General features: G+C 43.0%; 1 protein-coding gene across 3 annotated transcripts in view; it reads left to right on the top strand.

The window, feature by feature from the left end:
* The first annotated feature begins 512 nt into the window (after positions 1-512).
* Positions 513-26,297, top strand: part of stmn3 (stathmin-like 3) — a 40,637-nt gene continuing 14,852 nt past the window's right edge. Inside the window, exons 1-2 of one of the 3 annotated variants that reach the window (XM_006639400.3) lie at positions 515-847; positions 22,889-22,945. In XM_006639400.3, coding sequence (XP_006639463.2) covers positions 829-847; positions 22,889-22,945 — 76 coding nt within the window. In that variant the 5' untranslated portion in view covers positions 515-828. Of the gene's footprint in view, positions 848-22,888; positions 22,946-26,297 lie in introns of all 3 variants that reach the window. The other 2 variants (XM_015364648.2, XM_015364650.2) reach the window with 2 other exon arrangements.

Here is a 26,297-nt window from a genome sequence, read left to right as displayed (position 1 = left end):
AAAAGCAGTGCGTCGAGGCACACTGAGTCCCCAATCTCATGGGTTTTTACAGTAAAAGCTTCTTCATCCCACCGGCAGGAGCATTTCCTATCACAGCAGGTTTTCTGGTAAAAACTGCCCTGTCCTTCCCTGGCAACAGGAGACAGGTGATGCCAAGAAAGCTTGCAGAGTGCGCACGGCAGCGTATTGAAGAAATAATAATTGCGGTAGCGCAAAAAAAACCCCACAACAACCTTGAAATTTTTGCCCCCTCCTTCGTGACGCTGAGATATTTCCTTCTGTCTTCGGGGTGTGAAATGAGAAGGCCATCATTTAGGAGTGCTGACAAACCAATTTCCTCGCCCGAGCCTCGGCCCTTTCAGACAGACAGACAAGGCAGGCAGACAGGCCGGCCGGCACAGAAAAGTGCAGGGCGTGGCCCTTCACCCTCCTCTTCCCTCCCTTGGTTCAGCCGCCGGCGGGCGTATAAATATTTATCAGCTCCGGGGGCAGGCAGTGGGACTGGGGCATTAAGAATGCGACAGGAGAGGCCCGTGATTTGTTGATTAATATTCGGAGACGGAGGAGGAGAGCTCCTCTTTGCCTGCTCCTGCGTCTGTGTGAGCGCGTGTGTGTGTGCGCCTCTCTGCCGTTCCCTCCACCCTCCTCGTCTCTGGCAGGTTACAGCCCTATTGAGCTGACAGTGTGTTCCTCATTGTTCATTAGGCAGCTGGAAGCTTCAGCACTGCATCACTTACGAGACAGACCCAGCCCAGCTCTGCTCCCAGCCTCACACTCTCTCTGCTTCTCCGTCCGGCAGCATCCTTCGGCTCTCCAGCTCCTGCAGCCATGGCAAGCACTATCGCAGGTAGGGGGGAAAAAGCTCTTTTTGTTTTCTGGGCAAGAGGAAGGACGTCTAGATGCCTTTAGGAAGCAGTCTGCTTTTATTTTTTAAACCAAAAATGTGCATTTTATTCTGGGCTGCTTGCAGTGCGCCCCCAGCAGAGATCTGTATTGAGATATTTAGTGTGTTCTGCTTTGTGGTAGCTTTTCAATCAATGCTATTGTTATATATGTATTGCTGTATATATAGATTGCAGGAATACCTTGAAAGGACTAGTCTCTTTTAATCCAGTGCTGCAGCTCCTCTTTAATTTCTAGTGCATGTTCCTCAGGGGGGCTAAGACGCTTGTCTTCAGTAATCGCTTCTCCGGCTCGGTGAGATCTGTGGTCGACTCTTCTCTGGGAGGCAGCTTTTCTATGACAGCTGTCGACTCCCTGCAGCCCTGTCTCCACTCGCTCTGTCCTTTCTTCGTTAGGACAATTTCAATCCAGCGCACCGAAATCAGAATGATTTATTTAAGGCTGGGTGGTAATTTGCTGAGAATGATAAATAATGAATCGCTCTTGCGCTAAGAGGGGTCTGATTATAGATTTCGCCGGGCTGGCTCCCTTGAATGGCAAATGAGAAGCATGCCAGGGATATAATACAGCGAGGGTTTTGCTGCATTTGGAGATAAAAGTGAATGTGCTTCCGACTGCTCATGCAACACGGTGCTCTCTCTCTGCTGAGCAATGCAGATTCCTGAAAGCACCTTGTCAAGATTTGCACTTACGATGCGGCAGTGATTCGGTACACGATGTCCTCTCATCACTCAGGGCAACGGATTGCAGTCTTTAGTCGCAGCCTGTTATGGTTCTGCGATTCTAGATACCTTCAGAACGAGTGCAATCGCCATCCTGGGGGCGGGTAGCTTATTTATCACTACATTGCGAGTGTGAAATGAGTGCACCAGGATGTTTCTTTTTCTTTTTCCCTGCTGCACGGTGAGCCAGCACATCTCTGTGACTCTGTGTGCGTGAGTGTGCGCGGTTTTGTGTCTGGGCGGGGGGGGGGTCATGTTTAAATGTAGAAGGTTCCGCCCAGCAACCGTCTTGGCCATCCCGTGAGCCGAGAAATAATGGAAAAGAGGGGAAAGAGCACTTCTTCAGGTGTGCCAGCCTCCTGCACTGCCACAGAGGAGCCTTCGGCTTAATCCACGTGACACACTGGGGCTGGGGCTGCGCTGGGTGTGACCCCACCCCCCCCTCCCCCCTTGACTGACATGAACAAACTGAGACTGCAGTCTGGGAGCAGATCGTTAACATCCAAGAGGCTATAAAACTAATCGCGCACCATTAACAGAGGTGTGTCCACTCTTTCGTCCTGAACTCAGCTCAGCTCAGCTCTGCAGCGCCCCCAAATAAAAATGAAATAAACCTGTCGGGGGTCTTGCATCGTGATGAGGTCTCGCAGGCCTCATGTTTGAAGTGAGAGAAAGAAACATCTCCCACCCTCCATCAATCCCCCCTTCTGGAACTCGTCTCCTCGCTCTGTTTCCTCTGCAGTCCTGAGCGCCGCACGTAGCCAGCCCTGCATTACAAGCGGGTGGAAAAATGAGATTTTTTTTCCCGGGCCCACCATCCACCCTCCACCATCCACCCGGCGTGGGTGCGCTGGCACCCCCCAGTTTGAAATAACACCGGGTGCGTCGGGGACTCGCAGACCTTCAAAGCGCTGTTTCGCTCACTCAGCGGGGCGATGCTCCGTTGCTAGATGCTGGGAGCCCCGCCCGACGCACAGGCTAGTATCAGAGGCTTTGCGTGTCTGCAAGTCCAGGGAGATCATATTAGGACACATCCAAAGGGGACTGACGTTGAGCCGCCTTTTCAGCAAAACAAATGGGGCTTCTCTCGGATCCTTTTGTAATTGCATCTTTTTTCTTTCTTTTTTTCTGCTTTAAGTGGTTAACTAGAAAGAGCTGGCAAAGCCAGTGACTTTGATGAATATTTCTGAAGTGAACCGATTTAAGGTTTTGCAAATGAGCAATGCTCCGACTGTATTTTCTTGACGATGTGAAGGGAATTAGGCAAAGGCCCATAGCTACATGCACGCATAGATACGCAGATGATTTTGAAAAGAAAACAAGAAAAAGCAACACTGCAGATTCTCAGTAACGGTGTCATTTGTCTGGCAAAGCAGGACTGACAAATGAAAGACGAGATATTACGTGGCTTTTATGTTATTTCATAAAAGAATAAAGCATGTTTGAAAATAGACATGAGGGAATTTTCACCTTAATTTGTTTTTTTTCTCTAATGTCTCTTATGACTCACATGCACAAATTACCGTTGCAGATCTGTGGCATTTAATATTTCTTTTGAAATGTTCCTGATATTTTATTGAGTGGGATTTTACATTCTCCGCAGCCCTGGCTGGTGAGGCTACATTTTCAGTCAAGGTTAATGCTCAGTTTTAATTTACAAATGCCCAAAAATGAAAATCATGTTCTTGTGTTTCCAGAGGCGTCCTCTATCTTAAAGAGCTGGACAAAAGATGCAGAACGATGTGCTGCGTTCAAAGTACAATTTTCAGTGGGATCACATGCTAGCCTTTGAACCCTGAAGTACTCAAACATGTTAAGCATTGACCTAATTTTTGAAAGAAAAATCAATCTTTCCCTCATTTATCATTGTGAATTTATTTTTTGTTTCATCAACCGACTATAGAGGTCAATTAAAAAACCTCCTTATGTTTTAGTTATGGAGAGGTTTCTTTGTGTTCTGATGTTTAAGCCAGGGTTTAGTTGCTATTTTATCTGTATAGAATAAAGCAGCTGCCATTTGCATTGTTTGGGTGAAATATTTAAATTTTTAATGTGCATTATAACAGCCATGAGCAGCACTGGCAGTCTTTAAGGTTTACGGATACCCCACTGGAGCTCCTTGGCCTTTCCATTTTCTGACAAAATCGGAGACGTGTTGTCTGCCTGGAACCACACCAGAGTGGCAGGAAAAAAAATCGTTAACGCTCAAGAAGGAGAGAGCTGGAAGGATCGAGCCACACAGAGAAAGGGCGAGGGAACAGGCGAGGGAATTTGAGAAGGACAGCAGGCCAGTTCCTCCGAGGCCACAGGATGGGACCGAGAGAAAGAAAACGACGTGGAAAGACGAAGGGAGGAAGGGAAGGAGAAATGAGGAAAATAAAATAAAGCAGCCCAATTCCATGGGGGAAGCACAATTAGCTGGAGAGCGAGGGATGGAGATGGAGAGGAGTGTGTGCGTACAGGAGAGAAAGGGAGGGTGAGCAGAAAAGATCTGCAGAAAATTAGATTACTGCTTTAGGCTTTGGTTATTGGATTTCTCTTCATTTTCTGAAAGGGAAAACTTGCCTCAGAGGTAGAACAGCAGCTTTAAGAAGGGTTTTGTAAAATGGAAGGCTGTTTTCCGAGATGGATTAACAGGGTGGCGAGCCTGAGTGCCGACCAGCTCTCTGCGTGCTGGGGAGAGGCACACACATTAATGAGCCTCTCGACATGCTGCAGCGCAATTCAGCAGGTTTCCTAGACGGCCTGCACCCATGGTCCCTCACGTCTTGCAGCACCGGTGTCAACTTTCCAATTTAGAGTCTACAGCCCTCCAGAAAAGCCAAGTCTGAGTGTCTGTGGTGCCTGAGGCGCCTTAGTTTGCCAGCTTATGATAATGGGAGACGGGGAATTTGTTCACTGAAAAAGGAGAGTCACATTTCTCAAAAGAAATCTCCTACCCTGATCCATGTCATAACCTCTAGGCAGGAACTTGACCAGATTCAACCCTCTTTGCTTTGGCTAAGCTAAACGATAATGGAACACGTGATGAACAGAATTGAGATTTTTGAAGTTTGACATTTGGGTTATACTTTCTGGTGTAGCAGTTAACTCTTCCGATGTTGTACGTTTGCTATATTGATTACCTTCAACACATTCAAGTGCAAGGTGTTGTGGGAGCATGGCTAAGCCTGCAGTAGACAGTATCTGCTTCCCTCATTTGAAAATATGGTGGGCTAATTCATTAGAGCCCTTTGGACAATGACCTGCAGGGATGAACCATGGGTGGTATCAAAGCACAAAGTCTCATCAGCAGCAGGATAGAGGTGTCTGCCACCATTGTGTTACAGCTAGGGTGTGACCCTGTGAGAAACAGGCAAAAAGCAGGATTTATTCCTCTAAAAGCTCCCTGTCTTGGCTGCAGTTTTAATGGTGTGAACATGTCAGATGTATCTGTAGGTGAACAGATTACTTATTTACAATAGTGATGTGCTTTTTATTCCAAATGCATTGGAACAATTCAGTATTCTTTTGTGCAGCTATTGCTTGGCATAGCAGCATGTTGTCATGATACAATGTTGGATTCAGTTAGCATAAGACTTCAGCATGGGGTATGTAGTCATTGAGTGTTCTAAAAGGGTCTAATTCTTGTGTTTATGAAAATAGAGTCATCTGCTTCCCTGAGCGCTTGGAGAGATTTTTTCATGTCAAAAGCATGTGTCAGAGGTCAGAGGTTTAATATAGCTTCTTCTTGACATAATATAACAAACGTTTTTGAACAAACTGACCCCTTCCCAAGAAACTGCATCCGAAGCAACTTTTGATATTTCATTGTGTCAAGCTCTACATTTTCCTAGACTGATTTAATTTTGATTTTCAATGTTTTAAAATATTTAATCATGTTATACATGATTATTTTCATACTCTTTAAAAACAAAATGAAAGATGGAAAGGAATAAGAAAAGCCTTTTGTTATAAAAGAAACAACGCCCCATTTGTGTAATAGGAATGCAGTTACAAGTTAAGTCCACCAGATGGTGCTGTGCACAAAACAAAAGTCGAATCTCTGCATATCCGTTGCATACATTTTCTTCTCTGAAGCATTTTTAACGTCATTCCAAGTATATCTAATTGAGTTTTTCTTTTTTAGGTGGAAATGCATGAAGAAAGATTATTTGGTTTAAATGTGTCATTAAAAGTGGCTTATGAATAACCTCACAGTTTACACCATAATTCCTATTTCCAAAATAAGCAAGAATGAAGTATAATTTCTACATACTCCTTATTTTGCTATCATTAAATAAACCTTTATCTTCCATGTACAACAGAATATCTTTTTATCAGTTTTTCTAGCCAAATGCTGGAAACATGCCCCAGCAACATCACAGTGAATTTAAATCACTGCCACAGGATGAGCCTACTGCCCACGAACAAGGGGTTTATTATAACATCACCAGGATTTAATCAGTGCCCCTTGGTATTGCATAACTAAATCTAATAAAAGAAAAAAAATAATTTATCATAAAATGAGATGAGAAGGAGGACTAGTCTCTGACCTTTTTCATTCTTTGTCAGTGAGGAAATTTGGCTTTTCAGCAGAGTACAGGGCAGTATGTGAAGAGCAGGTTTCATGGAGAAAAGTAAAACCTTTTAAACCAAATGTACGTTTGCTTCATTTTGCTTTCATCTCCTCTTCATTCATTTATGTCTGTTAATACATAAACCACACAAACACTCGCTTGCAGCACAGAAACATCCGCGGCACTGAACACACCTGTAAAAAAAAAAGCCTGTAATAAGCTCTTTTTCACTGGGATATCAAAGGAAATGCTGTGTGCTTTTAATGTGATTTACCCACTCCTACTGTAGATAGCCCAACAGAGCAGGGGCCATTTCAGTACCTTGGACAGCAACTGCTAAATCTCTGCAGCACAGCTTTTCCAGAAAAACTAACAACTGCAATGCAGTGGCACATCCACTCCCCTGTAAATCCGTAATGAAACAGATATCCTTCTGAGCCTTTGAATTTCCCTTCGTCTTATAGAGGTTTTTTGACACATGGTCAGTGCCGTCTCCGTTGTTTTTCGAATCAATAAATGTAATGAATCAGAGCCGGGGTAGAGCAGTTTATAGTGCAAGAAGCCGTGCTTCCAGGCTGACAGATCTCCTGAAAACAGCGCTTATGGTACTGCTATGATTTGAGTGAGTTCCTTTTGTGATCGCTACATCCACCCTAGAGCTCACACCCTTATGATGTGACATACCTGGCCCTTTGAAGACTTTTTAAGACCCCCACCAGAACATAAGGCGCAATTCAGACGAGAGGAGGCCATTCGTCTCTTGTCATTAGCAACGTTTTAGCCTCCTGGGAACAGCGAGGCAGAGCTGCTGTTGCTCGTGGCTGTTTTGGAGCTCTACCATCAGATGGGAAGGCCAGATGATGCACAGTGGGATAGCTGTGATGAATGGTGTCTGGAGAGCGTTTGAAGATGCTCTTGGTTTAGCAAGATAAATAAGGCCTATAAATAAGGTCCATGAGAGAGAGTTGCGTGTCTGAATGGTCCTCGTCTGAGATCTGGGGCACAAGTTACAAGGCGTGATATCTTTTTAAACTGTCTCAAAATCAAACGGGTCCACAGTGGCGAAGGCACGTTTCTCTTTAGATTATGGACTGCAGAACAAAAGGTGTGGCTTCCCCCAGAGTTACAGAGATTCGGCACTGCCTGTACTGCTCCGGGCGGTTACGCTGCAATTCTGAAAAGAGCGTTTCAATAATTAACAACCCCCGGCCTCCGACAGGGGCGAGATGCTTTTCGTGTAAATAATTCAGGACGTGACGGGGCAAAGTCTGAGATGGAAAATGGCCCCCGTCTGCAAGCACCGTGGCGACCGAGACGCGGCGTGTCGGGCCCGACGTCCGGCAAGGCGAGAGCCCTGAATGCTGCACCAGCCCGTGTGGGATCGAACCAGGGTCGGCAGAGGGGCTGCGTCAGGGGGTGTTTCTCTCAGCAGGGCTGCTCAGATCTTGGCTGAAGGCTGAAGCTCAGACTGCAGGGGTCTGCTCTGTTTCTTCCAGGCACATCCATTCTCCACGGTTTCAAGCAAAACAGGTTTTGGCTGGTGAAAGCTACATGGGAGGCCCAAGGCAGACTGCAATGCAGCCTTTTCCAAATCCATGGCAGTTTTATGGAGCTAATGTTTTCCGTTACAAGCTGATAGGATTTCCAGACAGTATTCACGTCAAAAGGCCGCTGCATAGTAAACTGAGGCCTTTTAGAGGATTTACAAGCGTTCTGCGGAAGAAATATAATGGAGATAAACCAGACACCTAAAGAAAGTGTCTGGCTCTGCCTTTATTAAATTCCTCACAGAATAATCTCACTTGTTAGCCAGTGGGATTGGATGAAAGCCTTCTTGAATATCGATCATGCTCCGCTGTGAGGAAGCGGTACTGTTTTGCGCTGGCGTTGGATTAAGCCCGATAAAACACTATTATTAAAAGCTGACGTTTCCAAAGTAAATCTGACATATTCTTTTTTTAAATATATAACATCCTCTTACTCCACTTCTAGAAAGAGATGGAAGTCAAGAGAGAGGGACATCTTCAGATTTTACAGTGTATTTTTCTAAAACAGGGGGAAAGGATCACAGTGGAGAAATGGTGCTAATTAGAATTGAATTTGTTGTTTCTTCCTCTGGCATACAGAAGCCTGTCCATCGAGGATTAACCATAGCAACAAAGCATCTGCTGACTTTAACCGGAATTATTCTCCTAATTATTATGATTGTTATTTAGACAAAACATAGTCTGTCACGAGGATATTTACTGAGATACTGCAGACCCAGAGATAATGAACCTTATTTCTAAATTATTGCATTTTTTAGCAGGTTACTTGAAATTATTTTCAATCTTTTTTTCGTGCAACGTTCTTTGTCTTTTGAAACCCAGCTGACTGAAATGTATTTTCTTAAATTCGGCTATCTTCTTACAAAATGCTCATCATTAATGCTCAACTTTGCTTCAAATACCATACATGGACATCTTGTACAAATTGCTTCAGGATTATTAGGAGGTGTTCAATAGGTTTTGGGAAAAGGTTATCCTTTTCTGAGAATTTCCTAGAAATTTGGTTACTGTTGTCTTAAATGAAAACTTTAAAAGATGGTTTACGTTTTTGAAGGAGTTCCGTGACAGTCAATACATCCAGCACCGTCCAAGGTCAGTAAAGCACAGTACTGTGTGAACCCGGAACCTATGATATAACAAAGAAAAAATATATATATATAGTCATTATAAACTAAGCAAACTATTGAATAGTTAAAGGAATGAAAGGAACTTATATCTAACTTTTAGTAACAATTAGATCGATGAGCAAAGAGTCATTACCTTACCATTCTGGAGACAAGCCCCAAAACAGAACCGCAGGACACTGTAGACTGACCTGAAAGAGTCTGATGTTCCTTTTCTGATGCCCTTGTGACAGGCAGTCAATGTTATCTTCTGTGACTTTTCATGACGCCGCATTTTAAATACAGCAAGCAACCGGGAATGAGAAACACGTGTATGAACCCCCAGATTTCCACTATTCCTGCGACATCTGTTAAGTTGCATCTGTTAAGAGTCCTTGTTGCATCTGAGAAGTGTCAATTCTGGGGTTCTTTTTTGCGATACCAAATGTGACTCTTTATGTCTCAATGACGTTCGGTCTCAGTTCCCAAAGTGAAAAGCAAAGGGATTATCTGGTTGTCTAACACTTCTCTCTCGAGAGGAATTTTCAGTCCTCTCAAAGTGTTGATTGAGAAAAGAAAAAAACATATTTGCTTTCTTTAAGTTAAGATACCGGTAAAAGTGCAACTGATTAGAAAAATAAATTTAAAATTGTAAGACACATTTTCTTGGGAAATGACTAGGGCAGCACAGTGGTGTAGAGGCTAGTATTGCAGCCTTTTAGCACTGGGGCCCTGAGTTCTATTCCAGACCTGGGCTGCTGTCCGTGTGGAGTTTGCATGTTCTCCTCGTGTTGGTATGGGTTTTCTCCAGGTGCACCAGTTTCAAATCACTGTCCCAACATATTGGTAGGTTAATTGGCTTCTCTTGAGTGAGTGTGTGCGTGTCTGTTTGTGCCCTGCGATGGACTGGCATCCCAAGATGTACCCCGCCTTACTGGGACCCATTACTAAATGAGCCCGTTACTTACTGGGACCGGCTCCAGCTCCCCCCAACCTTGAATTGTATAAAGTGGTAAGGAAATTAATGCATGAAAGATAGCTTGGAACAGAAATAGGACCTTGTACTTGGAACATCATAATTGTCATTTTCATTGTTATTTACTATGGGGTTATTTTAAGCAGGCAGTTTTGTTCACATTTTTGCATCACAATTAGAATAATGAAGACCCTGTGCCTGCCAAAATCTGATCTAAAAAAAGCAGGAACCGAGGTGGCTAAGAACGAAAAAATAAACAATGCTCCGCAAGTCAGTGATGGTTGCAGTCATTTCAGGAGCAGTGTGACTCCGTTTTTTAAGTCCTCCGTCAATGTCAGTACCTGGCTCGGCTCTGGGCGTGCATGTCTGCACTGCAGGCATGCTGCATTATCAGGAGGAAACCTCCAGGGCGGGGGGACATTCTGGAGCAGAGATTCCTGCTTCCAAACACCAGCTGGAACGGGATCAGTTGCTTTTGGAGACGCACTGTGGAATGTCACCTTGCAAGCAGAAGCTGATCGCATTTGTTTTCTGGGCTGAGTGAGTGTGCATTGTGCAGCACAGCCGAGGAGGAGGGTGGGAGGAAGGGAGAGACCAGCTGAGGCAGCACTTCTGACAGGACAGACCGACAAAAGCCGACTTTGACCACAAAATGCTTCCCAGCCGCCGAGAGTGGGATCTTGCACAAAACGTACTGTCGGATGCCCCCGCCCGCATGCTGCTGTGTTGTCACAGCACGGCGTCCCAGTGGACCTTTGTGGGTTGAAATATTTTTTGTCTTCTTGGAATTTACTGAGGGGACTGGCCCTTTTTAGTCAGAGGAGGTTACAAGGCAACGAAGAGGAATTTCGCCAGAATCAACAAAGAAATGCAACCTAGAGGCCCCCACTGAAAACTACCAGGACGGGCATTTAGAATCTTCATCCATGAAGCTCTTGTTCATGTAAAGCGCTGTGCTGGAAGAGGGTGAACAAGCCCAGCCAGGTTGTTGAAGGCTGATACTCTGGTTTCTTCCAGCAAATGGCTGGACTAGATTCTTGGGCTAATTAGCTTCTAAATTAATGAGCTGAATGGACTGGAAGGTCTTCTCTCATTTGTAAATCCTGTGTGTTAATGTTTGCTCTAGCCTCATCAGTTCAGAGCAGTGCCCGGTGCTCTCATGTGATATTTCTTGACTCTTTAGCAGGGCAGGGCCCCTTCGTATTTAACTGAACAAGGAAGAGCTTGAAAAATCTCAAAAGGAGCAACCGCAAATGGCAATCAAATACTGAGTTGATGGGTTTGGGACTTAAAAAACAAGCATATCCATTCAAGAAAAAAGGAAACTAAGGATGCTAGCAAAATGACAGAAAGCCTGGTGTGTTAAAAAGAAATATTGTGGAACTGTAGTCATAGAAATAACATTCATATACACTCAATATGATATTGATTTTGAGCTCATTGTTATTGGCTGATGGCACAGTAATGTGCCCTCAATCTAATCATACATAACCCCAATGATATTGGCTATCAGTTACAGCTCATTAGGTATGTTAGTCAGAGGCTAAGTGATAAAAAAAGAGTAAGCCATTGCCCAGGCATTTATTGTATGAAGCACAGCTGGCAAAACTACATACCTGCAGGTCATTCAGAAAATCCACACTATCAGCTATCGTGGCTACTCTTGACGCCAATAAGAAATATTTTTTCCCCATGGGGAAGACAAAGAAAATTATCTCACCTCTCTGTATAATTGAAGTTGACGGTACTCAATTGAGAGCAGCCTCACAGTGTCTCGGCCTTTAGACCTCAACTCAGAGATGCCAGTGTAAATAATGTCACAGAGCTGGAAATTAGGTTTGGATGCTAATGACCTTCAGTGCTCTCAAAGGGACAGATCAGTAGCAGAGACTGCATGACTCAGACATTACATGCCTCTTCATTTACTGAGTGGAGACGTCCTTCAGAAATCTCAAATTGCCTTTGGCACGGATTGGACGGGCTAATTTCTGGAGAACATTCTCCAAGGGCTGCATATGATTATTGCTGGTGTGGGTTCTGTTTCGAGATTTAATGAACAGCAACTTCACCAGACATCACTGGGCACACACATACTGTCTCTAATTGTTCCTTCTGGCAAGCTTTCAGTAGACCTTGACACCAGATTGTTTTTACTAGTAGTTCACAGATGTGCAGCAAACCTGATATGTGAACAGATGGGTACTACAAGACTGCAAAACTCTGGACATTGGAACTGAGGAATTGAGCAGAATATTTGAGGCACACATTGCTAAAATCTGGTAAAGCAAGAGTCATCAAGTTCTAAGTGCCAGACAGGTACTGAATTGAGCTCTGTCTCCAAGGTGAATGTATTAGAGTCATTTATACCTACAGGAATGGAGAACATTTAATTAAAGGTCAACTGTGCAGCATCTTATCCAATGATTCAAAATGGGAGACTCTTAAAACTATCTAATCAATAACAACACTCGAAGAAGGCTCCACAGCCAAAACATTGAGCTTCTTCTCTTTCTAACATGGAATAAACCTTTACTTCTTCAATAACAGGTTTTGGCTGCTCATGACCTTCTTATTTTTGTTTTGACCTTGTTTTGTCATCGAAAGCTTGTGTTAGACATGTCACAAGGCCAGCTTTTGTCCACCTGTGTAACATTTCCGACTTAAGGCGCTTGCTTTGCCTATCTGAAGCTGAAAAATGGCTCACTCTATTGACGACTGGGGAGCTAAAGGACTCATTAAACTTCACTGTGTACGGAAATTTGCAGCTCATGTGCTGATTACAATTACTCTGCCTCAGCATATTGCTGTGTAAATTGTATAACCTTCCTGTGAAATGTAGTGTGGATTTTAGAGTGTAATTTAGAACCTTCTGCTGCTAAGGCAATGCATGGTTCAACTCCACATTACCTTAAGGACATATTGTATGAGTGTAGTCTAACACCTAATCAAAGATCTGCTGATTCAGGTCTGATTCTCCCTGAGACCACGCTCCACACAATTGATAATAGAGACTTAAGCAATTTCTCTTCAGCAAAACTCTTTGCCCATCCATTTTTAGAACTTGCTGAAAGACTTATATTTTCACTTCAGCTCTTAACGTAGAATTCTGCTTTACTCTTGGCTTTATGGAGCTGATAAATTATAAGACTTATTTTAATCCTGTTATGTGCTCTGTGTGTGTATACTTGGTGTTGTTCTTATTATTAGGCTGTTTCTGAGCTTAGAGAAGAACCATTATCATAGTCCACTTCCCTGCAATTTAACAGTCTGTCCCCACACAATCCTTGTGCTTCATACAGTACGTTTCCAGGCTCATTGGTGGTGTCCTGGAACCTACATTACTGCAAACGTCCTACAATGAACAAGTGGTAGGTAAAACTTAGTGATGGTGCCATTGTAAGATATTTAATCAACTTGACAAACAATTTTTACAAAACGTAATACTTTAATGATTAACTTGTATGGCTTTTTTAACTGTTCTGGGTACAAGGTGTTACTACTAACACCCCTGCCTACACATTGTTTAGTGCAATGTAACCTAGAAGTAACATAATTGATCTAACCCATCTGCGGCTGGTCCTTCTCAATGTCCTAGACATGTGAACCCCCTGCTAGCTGGATCTTTGTGCCTGAACAATAAACTAGGAGTAGAATGAGTGGAGAACTGTGAAACCAGGGCTGAGGCTGGATCAGTCCAGGAGAAAATAATTTTCCAACCCCGACTTGGTCAGTCAATGGATTTCCCTGTAGATGTAACCTTAAATGACCGGACAACTGACTTCTCCATCTCTATACCCATAACCTTAAGGGAGAGTGTACCATGCTTTTCTGTGCTAAATTGTATGGGAAAATCTGTATGGGAAAGCAAACCGCAGTCTTTCCTGGTCAAATCATAACCCTCAGACTGCTCTCACTGGGCTTAGAGTGACTCAGTCATTAGACTAGTGCTTGTCTGTATTAATAGACAGAAAAGATCGCCCATAGCCACAACATATCACACTCTCACTGCCTCGTGTGGATGCTGGTACTTATTTTCTCTTGCTCTGGTCTCAGACTTGCACACCCCCAGCTCACACTTTCACCAGCGGCTCAGAGAAACTGCTGCTCCTCTACACCATCTTCGTATTTACAAATCTGACATTGATGAAGAGTGGGTTAAAAGCACGGATGTGTTGACTTGCGGGATTAGGAAACACTGCCGAAAACAAATCTCGAGGCCAGACAGGCTGTCATTGGAGAGCAATTTAACAGAAACGTTTTTTTTGGACTTTTTGGAGTTGGCAGGTTTGAAATACCTCTCTTTGCCACTCGCTATAAATTCAAAGTTATCGCCCAGACACTTTATCAAAAGGTCACATAAAACACAGTCCTGGCAGCCTGCGCAAATATACGTCAGAAAACTGAATGGTTTAACCTTAAAACGGCTTGGATCCATCCTCCGCCAGCCTCTTAGAATAACAATGCGCCATCAGGGTGTTGTGCTTCTGAGGAGAGAGATTTACTGTTCCACTGTGTCAGTCCCATTCTTTATTATCGCTTCTCTGGATCTGGGAGGGTGTCTTCGGCCATCACTGGAACGTACTCATTTCTGTAGGTGTGATGGATCAGGAGGGAGGAGGATTCAGGATTTTTTTAAAGTTAAGAGCCAGGAGTGAAGCCTGCAAAGGCCACTTTGATTGATCTGTTCTCCGGAAAGGCTTAATCGTTTTTTTCACATGAAAGGTTCAACACTTTTGCCTCAGCTTCAAAACAGTCAATGTAAATTTGCGAGAGTGCAAATAACTTGGGGGGATTGATCTTCTTTCTTGAAATGGCCAGATTTTAAGTATCACGTATTTCACGTTTGTCGTCAAACTCTTCAATCTGCTGAATTCAGCGCACTTTTCTCTGGACTGCAGCTGTGTGGGGCCTGGCTCACACCAGGCTCTGCAGGAGGCTGATTATCAAGCACTTTTTATGGGCTACACCACTGGAGCTAAACCTGTTTTGAAGAATAAGTATAGGTAAGCGACTACACTTTCAGAGCCTTTTTTTTCTGCTCAGAGACCAAAAGAACCTGCTTGTCTAGCAAGCGCCCTTTAAGAGACTTGTTTCTATGCAGGGAGAATGTTGCTTTGGGTTCATTTGCTCACTGGTGCCACTTCTCATTAACACAAGGGCTAATGCGGTTTCCAGCCATTCAGCCTGGGTCCGTATTCATTTTAATTGCAAGCCCCGCTCCCAGAGGAGGAGGGTTTCCAGGGGGTCGTGCTGCCCTGCTGCCTGGGATCCCTCCTCCTGCTAATCCTTCCTGACGTGTGAGCTCTGCCCTGCCTGCTGTTCTTCGTGCACCAGGAGTGGGTCGCCACTGACCTTGCAGAGGTCCCCCCCCCCAAAAAAAAAAAACCCTGGGTGCAGCAAATGCAGGCGAAGGAACCCGTCTGTCTGCGAGAATCAATTGAAGCAGAGAAAGCTGAATTAAAAATGCATGAGCCTTAGCACTGCAGGGACCTACAGCAAGAAGGCAAGACTAGAGGGTTAATGTACTTTGCAGCAGTACAGAAAAAAATCCTAATGTTAAAAGTATCTGAATCCGCCAGTGCAACTACTAATGTTTTCTTCATTCAAATGTGCCGACAGCTTGGGGCACAGCAGGCCACACAAAGAGGCAATGAACGAAACGGGTTCGGATTTACCGCTTTAAGTATCTTTAGCGTGACTCTTTAGTCATTTTTTGGGTTTGTCCAGTTCTTTTTAGTTTAGTCTGTGTCGTATTTTGTAAATCGTTCACGGCAATTACTTAAATTAGGTGTGAAGTTTAAAAGCTGCTATATTTTGTTGAAAGACAGGATCTCAATCTGAACAGGCATATTCTGCGAGTTACAGAAATGGTGTACGTTTCTTATGTTTTCAACAAGAATGTATTCCAGTATGTGTATTATTTTCTATGTCCACAATGCATTAATACAGAGAATATCTTAAAGAATGATCATTTCCTTTCTGTTACTTATTTAGATTGGTTATTAATTGCTTTGGGGATGCTTAAGTAAATAGCTAATATTTAAATCGTTTACTAACAGATCTCCTGAGTTAATATCATTGAATGCATTTTAGATGCACATATTCCCTTAACAAAGCATTGTGCACTGAATACATAAGGCCCAGCTAATCGAATACTAGATCAAATCTATTCCAATGCAATTCTTTGATACTACCACAGCTTTCATTGTAGAACCAAAAATATATATGATGTCAAACAACTGAAGAGATGTATGCAACGTACGCACTTGTGTGGATTAGGAGTCGACTGGGAAAAGCTGTTGCTTGAGTAGTCAAACATTTTGTATCCAAGGTTGAACACCAAGGAGAAAGACACACAAGGCCCACTCCAGTTGTGTGAAAGCATGGATGAAGTCTGACAGTACTGACCAAGAAGAGAATCTCCTCCTGTTCGTCTCCAGCCTCACTCTTTGACTTGATTTCCCAGAAACATTGACACTTCAAAGGACCATGTCTGTTTAACGCCGATAAATTGCATGAAGGCTTAAGCTGACATCACCTCAGCTGTTCATTCACATCGACATTGTAAAGAGAACACTCACGTCTGTCTTAAAGTCATGGAATTGTGAGCAGTAAATGTCTGAACACTTATTGCTGCACAGACCATCTTGTTTAGGGTGCTTCTGAAATTACTATATTAATCTGAAAGGATGGGTTCTATGTTCTGTCTTTATCGTCCTGCATTATTGGAAGTATAGATACAAATGTAAAGGTACTGTAGCTGTAAAGCACACCCCATAAATTAAACTTAATTCTATTTCCTTACGTGCAAAAACACAGCAACAGTCGTCTCTTGCTGATTTTCCTCTGGCTACAGCTCGGCGTGTTTTAGATTAAATATGATGATCTGACAGAGAAGAGTAGTGCCTCCAGATAATTAAAAAGGAATCTCTCTGATCCACTGCGCCTGCAAACATACATCCAGAAGTAATTTGGTGTTTCGCCTCATGTAGGAAAACGTTAAGTCTGCCATTCGTGTAGCTTCGCTCACTGGAGTTTAATGAGGATGTCTGTTGAAATTATGTTCACAGGCCTGTAACAGAAAATGAGTAATGTTTTCTCTTCATATTTGCTGTATATGTCCTTTCCCCCTCCCGCAAGCTTTATTACTTTGAATATGGACCAGTGCCCATGACAGGAAATGTGAATCTATACCATACAAGGCTAAATGTAACTCTCGACTGTACTGGGAAAAGAAAATCTGTGGATCCTGTTGCTACACATTTGAACAAGCAAAGCTTGTGTTTCCAAAGTCTAACGCGAGTAAATAAATGGCTGTTGCACTGAGAGAGCTGCTTTCATCTGGCTGATTTAATATGGAACAGTAGTGACTGAGGAAACATCACTAGTTCCTCTCCAGTGTCACTCCTTCTCCTGATCCTCCCAGAAACACGTCACATGGCTATATTTTAGTCTGCAAGTATAAATAGTAGGTCTTCTTAAGTCACCATTAGTTTTGGACTTGTGTAGGGGACACGTATCCACTTAAGCGCCAATCAAGCTAATAAACTCCTTTCAGGAGGCCATGAGAATTGAGGCTTAGAGAAACCTTCTAGACTCCACAGCAGATGAGATATTACCCATGTGCCTGTGCTGTAACCCGGCCTTTTTCCTCTGGGGATAGGCAGTTCAGTGGTGAAACTAAAGGTCCGTTCACCAGCCTAAGCTCTGGCTTTGGACCAGCTCCCTCAGTCTGACCCCTGTGCAGTTAACGGAGCCCCTCTCACTCCTCCTGGGTGAGGCTCAGATAACTGAGGTCCTTCTGGAGGTCAGCAGAAGGCTGTTAGAAACGTCTGCCCTATGTTTTTCTATTTGGAAAAAAAGTATCTTCTCCTTGAGTGTGGAAGTACAGTATTTTTCTAGTATCTACCAAACAGTTTTGATGGGCAAAATGGCCTCCTCTAGCCTGTAACCATTCTTGTATTTATGACTGATTGCTAAACAAAGAGTAAATTATTTATATTTCATAACATGTTAATTACCCAGTTCGACAAGATAAGTTTGACACTTATATGCAGTATGTCTATTTCGATCTCAAGGAGAAATGGGTGTCCCGTCATGAGGAACATGATCCTTCAGAATTTGAGTTTGAAATCCTGAATAAGATCCCCCATCATACACGTTTCTTCATGTTTTAATTCACATCAGCCTTGATTTTAATTTAAAGTCAATGTAAATCTTGACTTTAAATCTCTAATATTTGAAATCTACGTATTAGAGTCAATTACGGGTTTGACAACAGCTCAGAGCAGTTATGATACATTTACCCCATTGTTCTAGTAGAAAAGCATTTCAGAAAACGATTATTCTTCAACCCAGCTGTAAACTATCCCCCCAAAAAACATTGTCCGTACAAGTAACAGCGTACCTTTGACCTGAAAACTGGGTTTCTAACATTTTACTTTGAAGTCTTAGTGTTTTAGTCTTTTTTGGGGGGGGTCCTCTTCAGTGTCAATCAGCCCTTTGGAAGCCACTGAGGAGAAAAATGCACTATTTCATCTCCAGCTGTGACAATGACAAATAAGTGCCTCCCATCACTGTCCACCCCATGCAAACCTACTTCATTACCAGGCCAGCCGGGGGCACAGGTGGGGTGATTAATGCCTCGCACGTCACTTGCCATGTGTCAGAAGAGCGGCCACTGTGAGTTAATTGAAGTGCTCCTTGAAAGGTTTGATTATTCTATTGATTTCTTACGTTTCGGCTAGCCTCCGCTGTCTCCATTTTGAAATGGGCTCCAGCCATCAATTTTTTTTTCTCCTCCGCCCTGTGACGTGGGGACTGGCTACAATCATGTCTCGGAAAAAAAACAAAACAGACCAATAGCAAGAGTTTACAAATGGGGGCACTGAGGTGGGTGAATATATCCTCTGGGATTTTATCAAAAAACTCCTCAAACCCCCTCGTGCCTCCTGTTCGCTGCCTGGCTTTGTGTCATTCTGTCTCTGCCTCCTGTCCCCCACCCCCCGGCTCCAGATCACAGCAGGCCGTCTCCAGGGGAGGGGGAGCCCCCTCATTGTCATTCCTCCAGAGCACTGCCTTCCCCATCTTCATAAATCTCATTTACTGATGTTTTGTATTAACATTTGATGTTCGTCTGACAGCTTAAAAGGCAGCACAACATGCTCCACTTGACAAGGTCATGGGGCACAGAAATATGAAATGCTTGTCACTGGGAAAGGGAAAATGTTTTTCCAATAAATCTCCACCTGTTTCTCACAGAGACGTGTGCCTCTTGGACAAGCCAGATAGCCAGGGTTAGCTAGTCATCTGCAATGGCAGAATTAACCCCTCAGTGTAAGCAGCAGCACTGACACTCACAGGATGGACCATGCGTACTTAATTAACTTAAGTAAGTAACTTAATTAATTTGCATACAGTACAGTACACGAAACAAGGAGATTCCCATTTCCTGTGTCAGTGATGTTTCTGACAGTTAAGTGGTTCTTGTGAATTTAATTACAGGCAGCCCAGCCAAAAGCAGCACTGTTCTGGGTAATTTCACAGCTTTTTGTCTTAATGTTGAGCTATGTCGAACTTGACAAGTGCCATCACTCCCATAAAGAAAAAACGAAAACAGAAAAGAACTGCTTTTTTCTCTCATTTCTATTGCATACATGGCCTCCCATACTCAGCATATTTGCAAAGGGAAAGATTTGCAGAAAGTGTAAGTGTTAGAATTAACCTCAAAGAGGCTAGTTTATGAGGCAGTTCAAGTAGGGAGCTGCGTCAGCATGCGTAGGCTGCAAAGGGACATGTAAAGGTTTATTCCACGCTGAAAAAGGAGGAAAAGAAACAACATTTCGGCTGTGGAGCCTTCTTCAGGCATCTTAGTTTATGAGGTAGTGGCAGATTTCAAAATAATTTTTTAAAAAAAGAATAAGATTGTAACACTGCCCAATTCCCTGCATCAGTACAGCATTTTTCCATCCTGAAAGACCCCCCCCTCCTTTACATGATGAGGGGACCCCCTCATCCACCCCCACAGTGCAGCCCCACCTGGGTGACAGAGCAGTCATTAAGCACCAGCTACCTATCGCACAGCAGATCAGGCGAAGGAGAGAAGCTGCTCCTCCAATTTAAACAAGGGGGAAATCTTAAGGGAGGCCAGATCGTAAAACCCAGAGTAGGATTTAGCCAGGATGTACTGTAGTGAAGGTGCCCCAGCAACCACAAAGCAGTCAGTCAGCATATCACCTTAAGGAGTGGGCATTGGGATGGCCCATCATGGAGTCTTGTGGGCAGAACCCTCCTGAGCTTCAAGACATTCCAGTGGTCTGAAGTAGTTCAAGTATGTAGCTGCCTCATCATATGTAGGCTGCAAAGGGACAAGTAAAGCTTTATTCCATGCTGAAGAGAGAAGAAAAGAAACATTCCAGCTGTGGAGAATTCCAGTACTCTGTCCAGTTATTATTGACACAGATTTTCAGTAGCGAAGTCTGTAATATCCCTTTCAAATTAACTCTCCCTCCTCAGTCAACCTAAGGAGTCTTAGCAATTCAGAACAGGAGAATTCCTCTGAACTGCAACTCTGGATTGTCCCTCTACTACAAAGACAATCGATGATCTTAACTCAGTTTAACCTTTCACACCCAGTTTTCTCAACTTCACCTTCCAGAAGTGAGACATGAACCTTTTGAACTAAACACAGAAGTATCCCCCCCCCCACAGCCATTCTGTCCTTCACACTCAACACATGCCCCTCTGCTGGTGTTCAAGCACAGGAGCCCGTAGGACTTTACCTGTGCTTTCAGGGGTTTCTGGAGTCCCATACAAGCACCATCTTCCTTTCCTACCCGCAACTAGACACAGACTAGTTGTCCTTTTCCTCCTGGCTGGGTAATATACAACATCTCACTTATCAAGCAAAGTGGTCAGTTACCTACAGAACTCTATTCCACATGTGGAGTCCCACCCACTGAGTGTCAATTATCCAGTTAAGCCAGGTGTGTCTCATTTATACTCAAATCGTATAGGAGGCTAACCTCACACAGCACACCAAGGTCAACACCTCTACTTTTATGAACAGTGTCATGGGACATTTAATGACCAAGGAAGCCAGGGTCTCAGGTTTACATCTCTTCCAAAGGAAGGAACCTCCTACCACTTTAAACTGTTCGTGTCTGGTGGTGAAAAAGAAGTCTCCGTTATTTGCATATCCTAACATGCATTGCTAACCTGTCCATTAGACAGCTACTAGTCCCAGGCAATTTACAGAGCCTTGTCCACTTATTTAATTGCTGCCACATTTTCTTACAGACCATTAATGATTCCTTAATGTATGACTAGCACACACATAAAAAGGCATCCAGAAGCTGCAACATGTTAATGAGGCTAGAGTTGTGTTTTTATATAATAAACCAATTTTCCTACAATTAAGGACAGCCTAGTCAGCCTTAATTAGTAATTTCCTCATACTTACTAATTAGCTATTAAGAAGCAATTACAACGACATCCTCTGTACATCCTCTGTCAAACTGGGTACTGAACGTGACTAATTGGGTATCTTTAATTATCATACGTCCTGTACTATGGTATAGGACAAGTTCTCTAAAATTCCTTGTTTCCCAGCCCTGCATATCTTAATGCAGAAAGTCCTACTCAATGTTATTCATCATTAAAGGTGACGGTTTGGCTTGATGTATTTAGGAAAGACATGAAAAAAGTCTTGTTTAACAAAACACTACAAACTGCCATGGCCCGCTGTTTGAAGTAATGTTACTTCACCACATCCTTTCTAATCAAACACATTCCCTGAGACTGCAGCTTCATGACAAGTCCCTTTTCTTAACACGTGATTAAAATATGTCTTTGTGCACTCTGCTTTGATTTAGATGTAACTTTGAATCACAAGATCATGACAATTGAAAGAGCATAGGCTTATTCCCTTGTTATTTATAATAAACCACATTTCTTTAAAACCCTATCCTGAAAAATCTTTGGAGATTTTTGATAAGTCCTTTATTTCAAGTGGTGGTAACCTGCCAGGTTTTAAGTTTTCATTCAACTTCCAAAGCTTGCTGAACTTGGTTTGGCCGAATCCATTTCTTTCTTTGTCATAGAAGCTCTGAAAGAGTAGTTTTACTGAAGGCTCACCCCACATTTTCAGTCATCAGCATGTCAATTCTGTACATCATATACTTACTGTCATTGACTCAACTCAGAGAACATGGCGTGGAACTTGGTGAAATTTAAAAAAGGCTTGTTTCATATTTTTAAAGGATACCTTTTCTGGCAGGTTTGCACTAATCAATCAGAGACGGGTTTGAAGTAACAGCAGCAGTTGAGAATCCAAGAACAACAAGAATAACGAAGGTTACAAACGAGAGGAGGCGAATAGGCCTGTTTGGATTGTGACATCCAGAATGTTATCTTGTGGTCTCATGCAGCTGTTTTTGGAAGAAGCCCAAGATATCAACAACAGCCCTACTAGACAGCATGTTCCAGAGACTCGCGTTAGACAGTGACTCATGTTCTGTCTTAAATACAAATCCTTTCAGTTTAGGTTGTAATACTTTAAATCCATTTTAATACACTTCTCTTTACTCCTTGGGGTCCTGTTGATCTTTCTGACAGGAGCAGTGAATTTCTGTGCAGGGTTTTTTAAAGACAATTAGCAGATGTGAACCATCTTGCTTGTTTAGGCCTTGTAAACACAGCTTGTTGTAGCTTGTATGGTCAGGATGTTTTTTCATTTCGGTGTTTCACTATAACAGTTTCCCTGATCTGCCTTCTGTTCATCCCAAATCTACATGTATTGTCCTTTCAATGCTTGATCATTTGCTTTAGATGTACTTTGGTTTATTTTCTGTTTGATAAACAAGCCTTTGATTTGTTTAAAAACTGAAGACAGGTGTGCATACATTATAATTATTACTTCACAAATTGTTCTGCGCAAAGATTTGAATTGTATACAGAAATGTTTACAACACCTTACTTCCCAGTGTCGTAGGAGGAACAGACAGCTAAGATTCCCTGGCCCTTTAAAAAGACTTTGTTACAGGCTTCTAAAAAGATGTTGCTTGGTATTTATTTTCAGTTTACGCTCAGCCTCAGATGTCTGGAAAGGATAAGAACTCCAACGGAATTGTCCAAGGTGAAGTATTGTTCTGTTACCTATTAGAATTGTGTGCACAAATGCTTTAGGCTTTACATTTAAAACAGCTTGTCCAAGTACAGGTGACTCATGTCACTTTTTTTTACTTGGCTAACATTTTGTTTCCAAAGCTACTTATTTTAAAATTTGTACAGTGTGGCATTTTAATGCGGCGATCTACAGTATGTGAAGCACTTTGCTCAAAGGGACTGCAACCTTCCAAAAATGAACCTACCGCCCAAACCATCACTCCACCCTGCTTCCTGGACAGCATGCCTGCCCTGTTTTGTCTTGGAAAATAAAAGAAAGTTCCATACAGACTAAGCTACACATAACCCTAGCATAGACAGTATGAACGTTCTCTTACAGTCAAGTAGGGAGCTGCGTCAGTGTGCGTCGGCTGCAAAGGAAAAGATAAAGGTTTATTCCATGCTGAAAGGAAAAGAAAAGAGATGCGACGTTTCGACTGTGGAGCCTTCAGGAAACACCTGAAGGAGGCTCCCCAGCTGAAACATTGTGTTTTTTCTCTTCACCTGTCAGCATGGAATAAACCTTTACCTTAGTTGTTGAATATACTGCTGTAGAACACAGCTATCACAGGCACTGGTAGCAATGTACTTCCACCACAATTTCTTACGATACTAAGCTCTCAACGTCACAGATAGAAACGTTGGCCGAAATTTTATTCCAATTATTTAAAAATGGAGTGATTTATACAGCTCTTTTTTTCCCCGAGAGCACAACGCTGGTCAAACACAGATAAATCAGCTCAAGGGGTCATCTCTAATGCCAGCCTTCATGTCTCGTTTGTTTCTTGGAGTTTTCTTTCTCCACGCTGCTTTTTCAAATCAAAGCTGACCTTTGTTTGCCAGCCATGTGGGCCACAGCCACTCGCATGTGCAAGCTCAGCTGATGTGACAGTGACTGGCAGTCCCTTCACTCCCTGCAGCTGGTTTCTTTCAGTGGGAGCAATGTGAACAGGGCGCACAGATCACATCAGTTGTAACACAGGGACGGCAGTGTTGTCAGAGCTGCGCAGATCAGGCTGCGTGTCCTGCTGCTTCTGCACAACCAGCACAGCGACTTGTCAGCCTGAAGCAAGTGCTGCCCAACATTCTGGACTCTTCTTCTGGCTTTGTTGGAAGGATTTCGGAATCTGTATTTTAAGTGACCAGCAGGACAGGCTGCTTGTTTAATCAAAATGCCCTCTGATAAAAAACATACCAAATCGCCAGTCCATCATTCTGTTTGATGACACAGAACTTTATCCATCCTTGTTGCACAGGCCACTTTTGAACAAGAGATTTGCTTCACCCTGGTTTTTCCAATCATGTGCTGAAACAAATGTTTAATTAGGGAAACGTGATGTACAGCACAAACCCTGTTCTTTGCCCATTCATATTCTAGCATTTTCCACAGTAAGTGAACAGTGAGGAAGTGAGTCAACGAAGAGTGAGTGAAAATGACACATTTCAATTAAAAAAGGTAGCTCCATATTTCAGCTAATGCCATCTTCTCGGCAGGCTATTATTAAATTATCATTTAATGTGATCAATCGACTTCGAAAATAACAGGGATAATAAAGGAATACACCTTCTTAATTAACATTTTAAAGCTGCTTAATTATTACTGTTTTTGTATGCACAGCAAGGTTGAATTTTTGTTGCTCTAAATGAACTTTTGCCGCTGAGAATAAAACAAAACAATTCTTTCGAAACACAGTCTCCCCATGACACACGTCTGAGACTGCTGTCCTCGCAGATGAGGCCTCTTTTAATCTCAGTTGCGAAGCTTGTTCCCTCTGGAGGCCGATACGTTCTGACAGTGTCACAGGAAGGCTTGCATCTTGAACAGCACTCCCTCCAAATCTCAGAATTCGTTAAGACATGAAATGTTTCAAAGGCGGGAGCCGTGAGCGTGCATGCATTAACAGCGCTCGCTGATCGTCTTTCTATTACTGTGCGGGAGACGTACAGAGCTGTGGATGCCTTTTCTTCTGCCTTCATTTTATCACATAATAGGAAAAATGTAAGCGAAACAAATGATCTCCCGGGCCGATCATTTCGCGGCACGCTTGCATTACCATGAAGTCTTTTAAGAAAGTAAATGACAAGCAAAGCTACTGAAGGCTCAGACAGGGGCTCAAGAAGGGTGTCCATGAAGTCTGTGCTTCTTATTATCGCAATACCACTCTGAATTCACTTCTACTGCAGGCTGCAGTGGTGATTTATTATAACTGACATGAATTCCGAACAGCGGAAGCTGCTGGTTTTTTTTCTTATATACCATGTGATCAGCCCTTACCCTAAATGAGGAGAACTGCACAAAAAAATCCTTTGACGGCACTGCATTCAGATCAGCCTGGGGATGTGACTTCTGCTGTAACAGCCATTTCTCTTTTGTTGAAATTTGACAGCAGGAAGGTCATTGTAATGAATATTTGAATACAGAAATAACAGCAAATGAAGCCCTTTTTGCAATATCACCACACATGGTGATATTACAAGATACAGTAGGTGGTCTTGGAAATTAGTGCTTGGGATGCCAACATTTTATTGTAAAGTCATGTCCCTCATCAAACAGCGTCACCTCGTTAGAAGTATTGTGTCGTGACATCTGGCTGTAGGACACTTAAATTTAAATCCTACCTTCTAGTAATAAAAAAAACATTTCTCTTACAGTCACATTGACCAACGCTGACAACCACATCGTTGATGATACAGGATTTCATGACAGTCTTCATCTGTCATATGAACTTTAGTCAATAAATATCATGTATAGGTAATTGCTACATAAGCTATGGCTCGAACAAGTGAGCTCTGTGTTAGCACAGATAAGTGTATAAAGTTTTTGCCTTTATATAAAGAGATTTTGCCTGGAGCTGTTTTGAAAACCAATATGCTTACTGGAAATCCTTTTTCTCTAATGCTTAGACTTGTTGTTATTGGCAAGGTTGTGTTTACCAATACGCATGCACATAAAAGACCAGCAAACAGCTTTCCATTAGTCTAGTATATCATCCCAGTGGCCACAGCAGTACAAATTGGAAAAGAATTGTCATTTATATTATTTCAGGATAATTTGAATCCTCTTGGCTACTCGTGCTATTTTTCGCAAAAGGCACTGGAGCCAAAGTGCGTCCCGACCCCAGAGCATGAGCCGGGCTCTCTGGCACTCCTGGAAACAGTTTGTGTGGAAACACTCAGCAGTCAGAGTGCTCGGCACGCCGTCCCATTGGAAGCTGACAGATGAGAAAGAAAAAACATCAAATTACTCCCGACCTGATTCGGCTGGACGTAAAATGGTTGGCAGCATTAAGAAACATCAAAATGGCCCTTTTCTCCCTCGTCGG

The sequence above is a fragment of the Lepisosteus oculatus genome, chromosome 16, assembly GCF_040954835.1.
Source record: "Lepisosteus oculatus isolate fLepOcu1 chromosome 16, fLepOcu1.hap2, whole genome shotgun sequence".
Lineage (NCBI taxonomy): Eukaryota > Metazoa > Chordata > Actinopteri > Semionotiformes > Lepisosteidae > Lepisosteus > Lepisosteus oculatus.
This window is presented reverse-complemented; position numbering and strand designations above follow the sequence as displayed.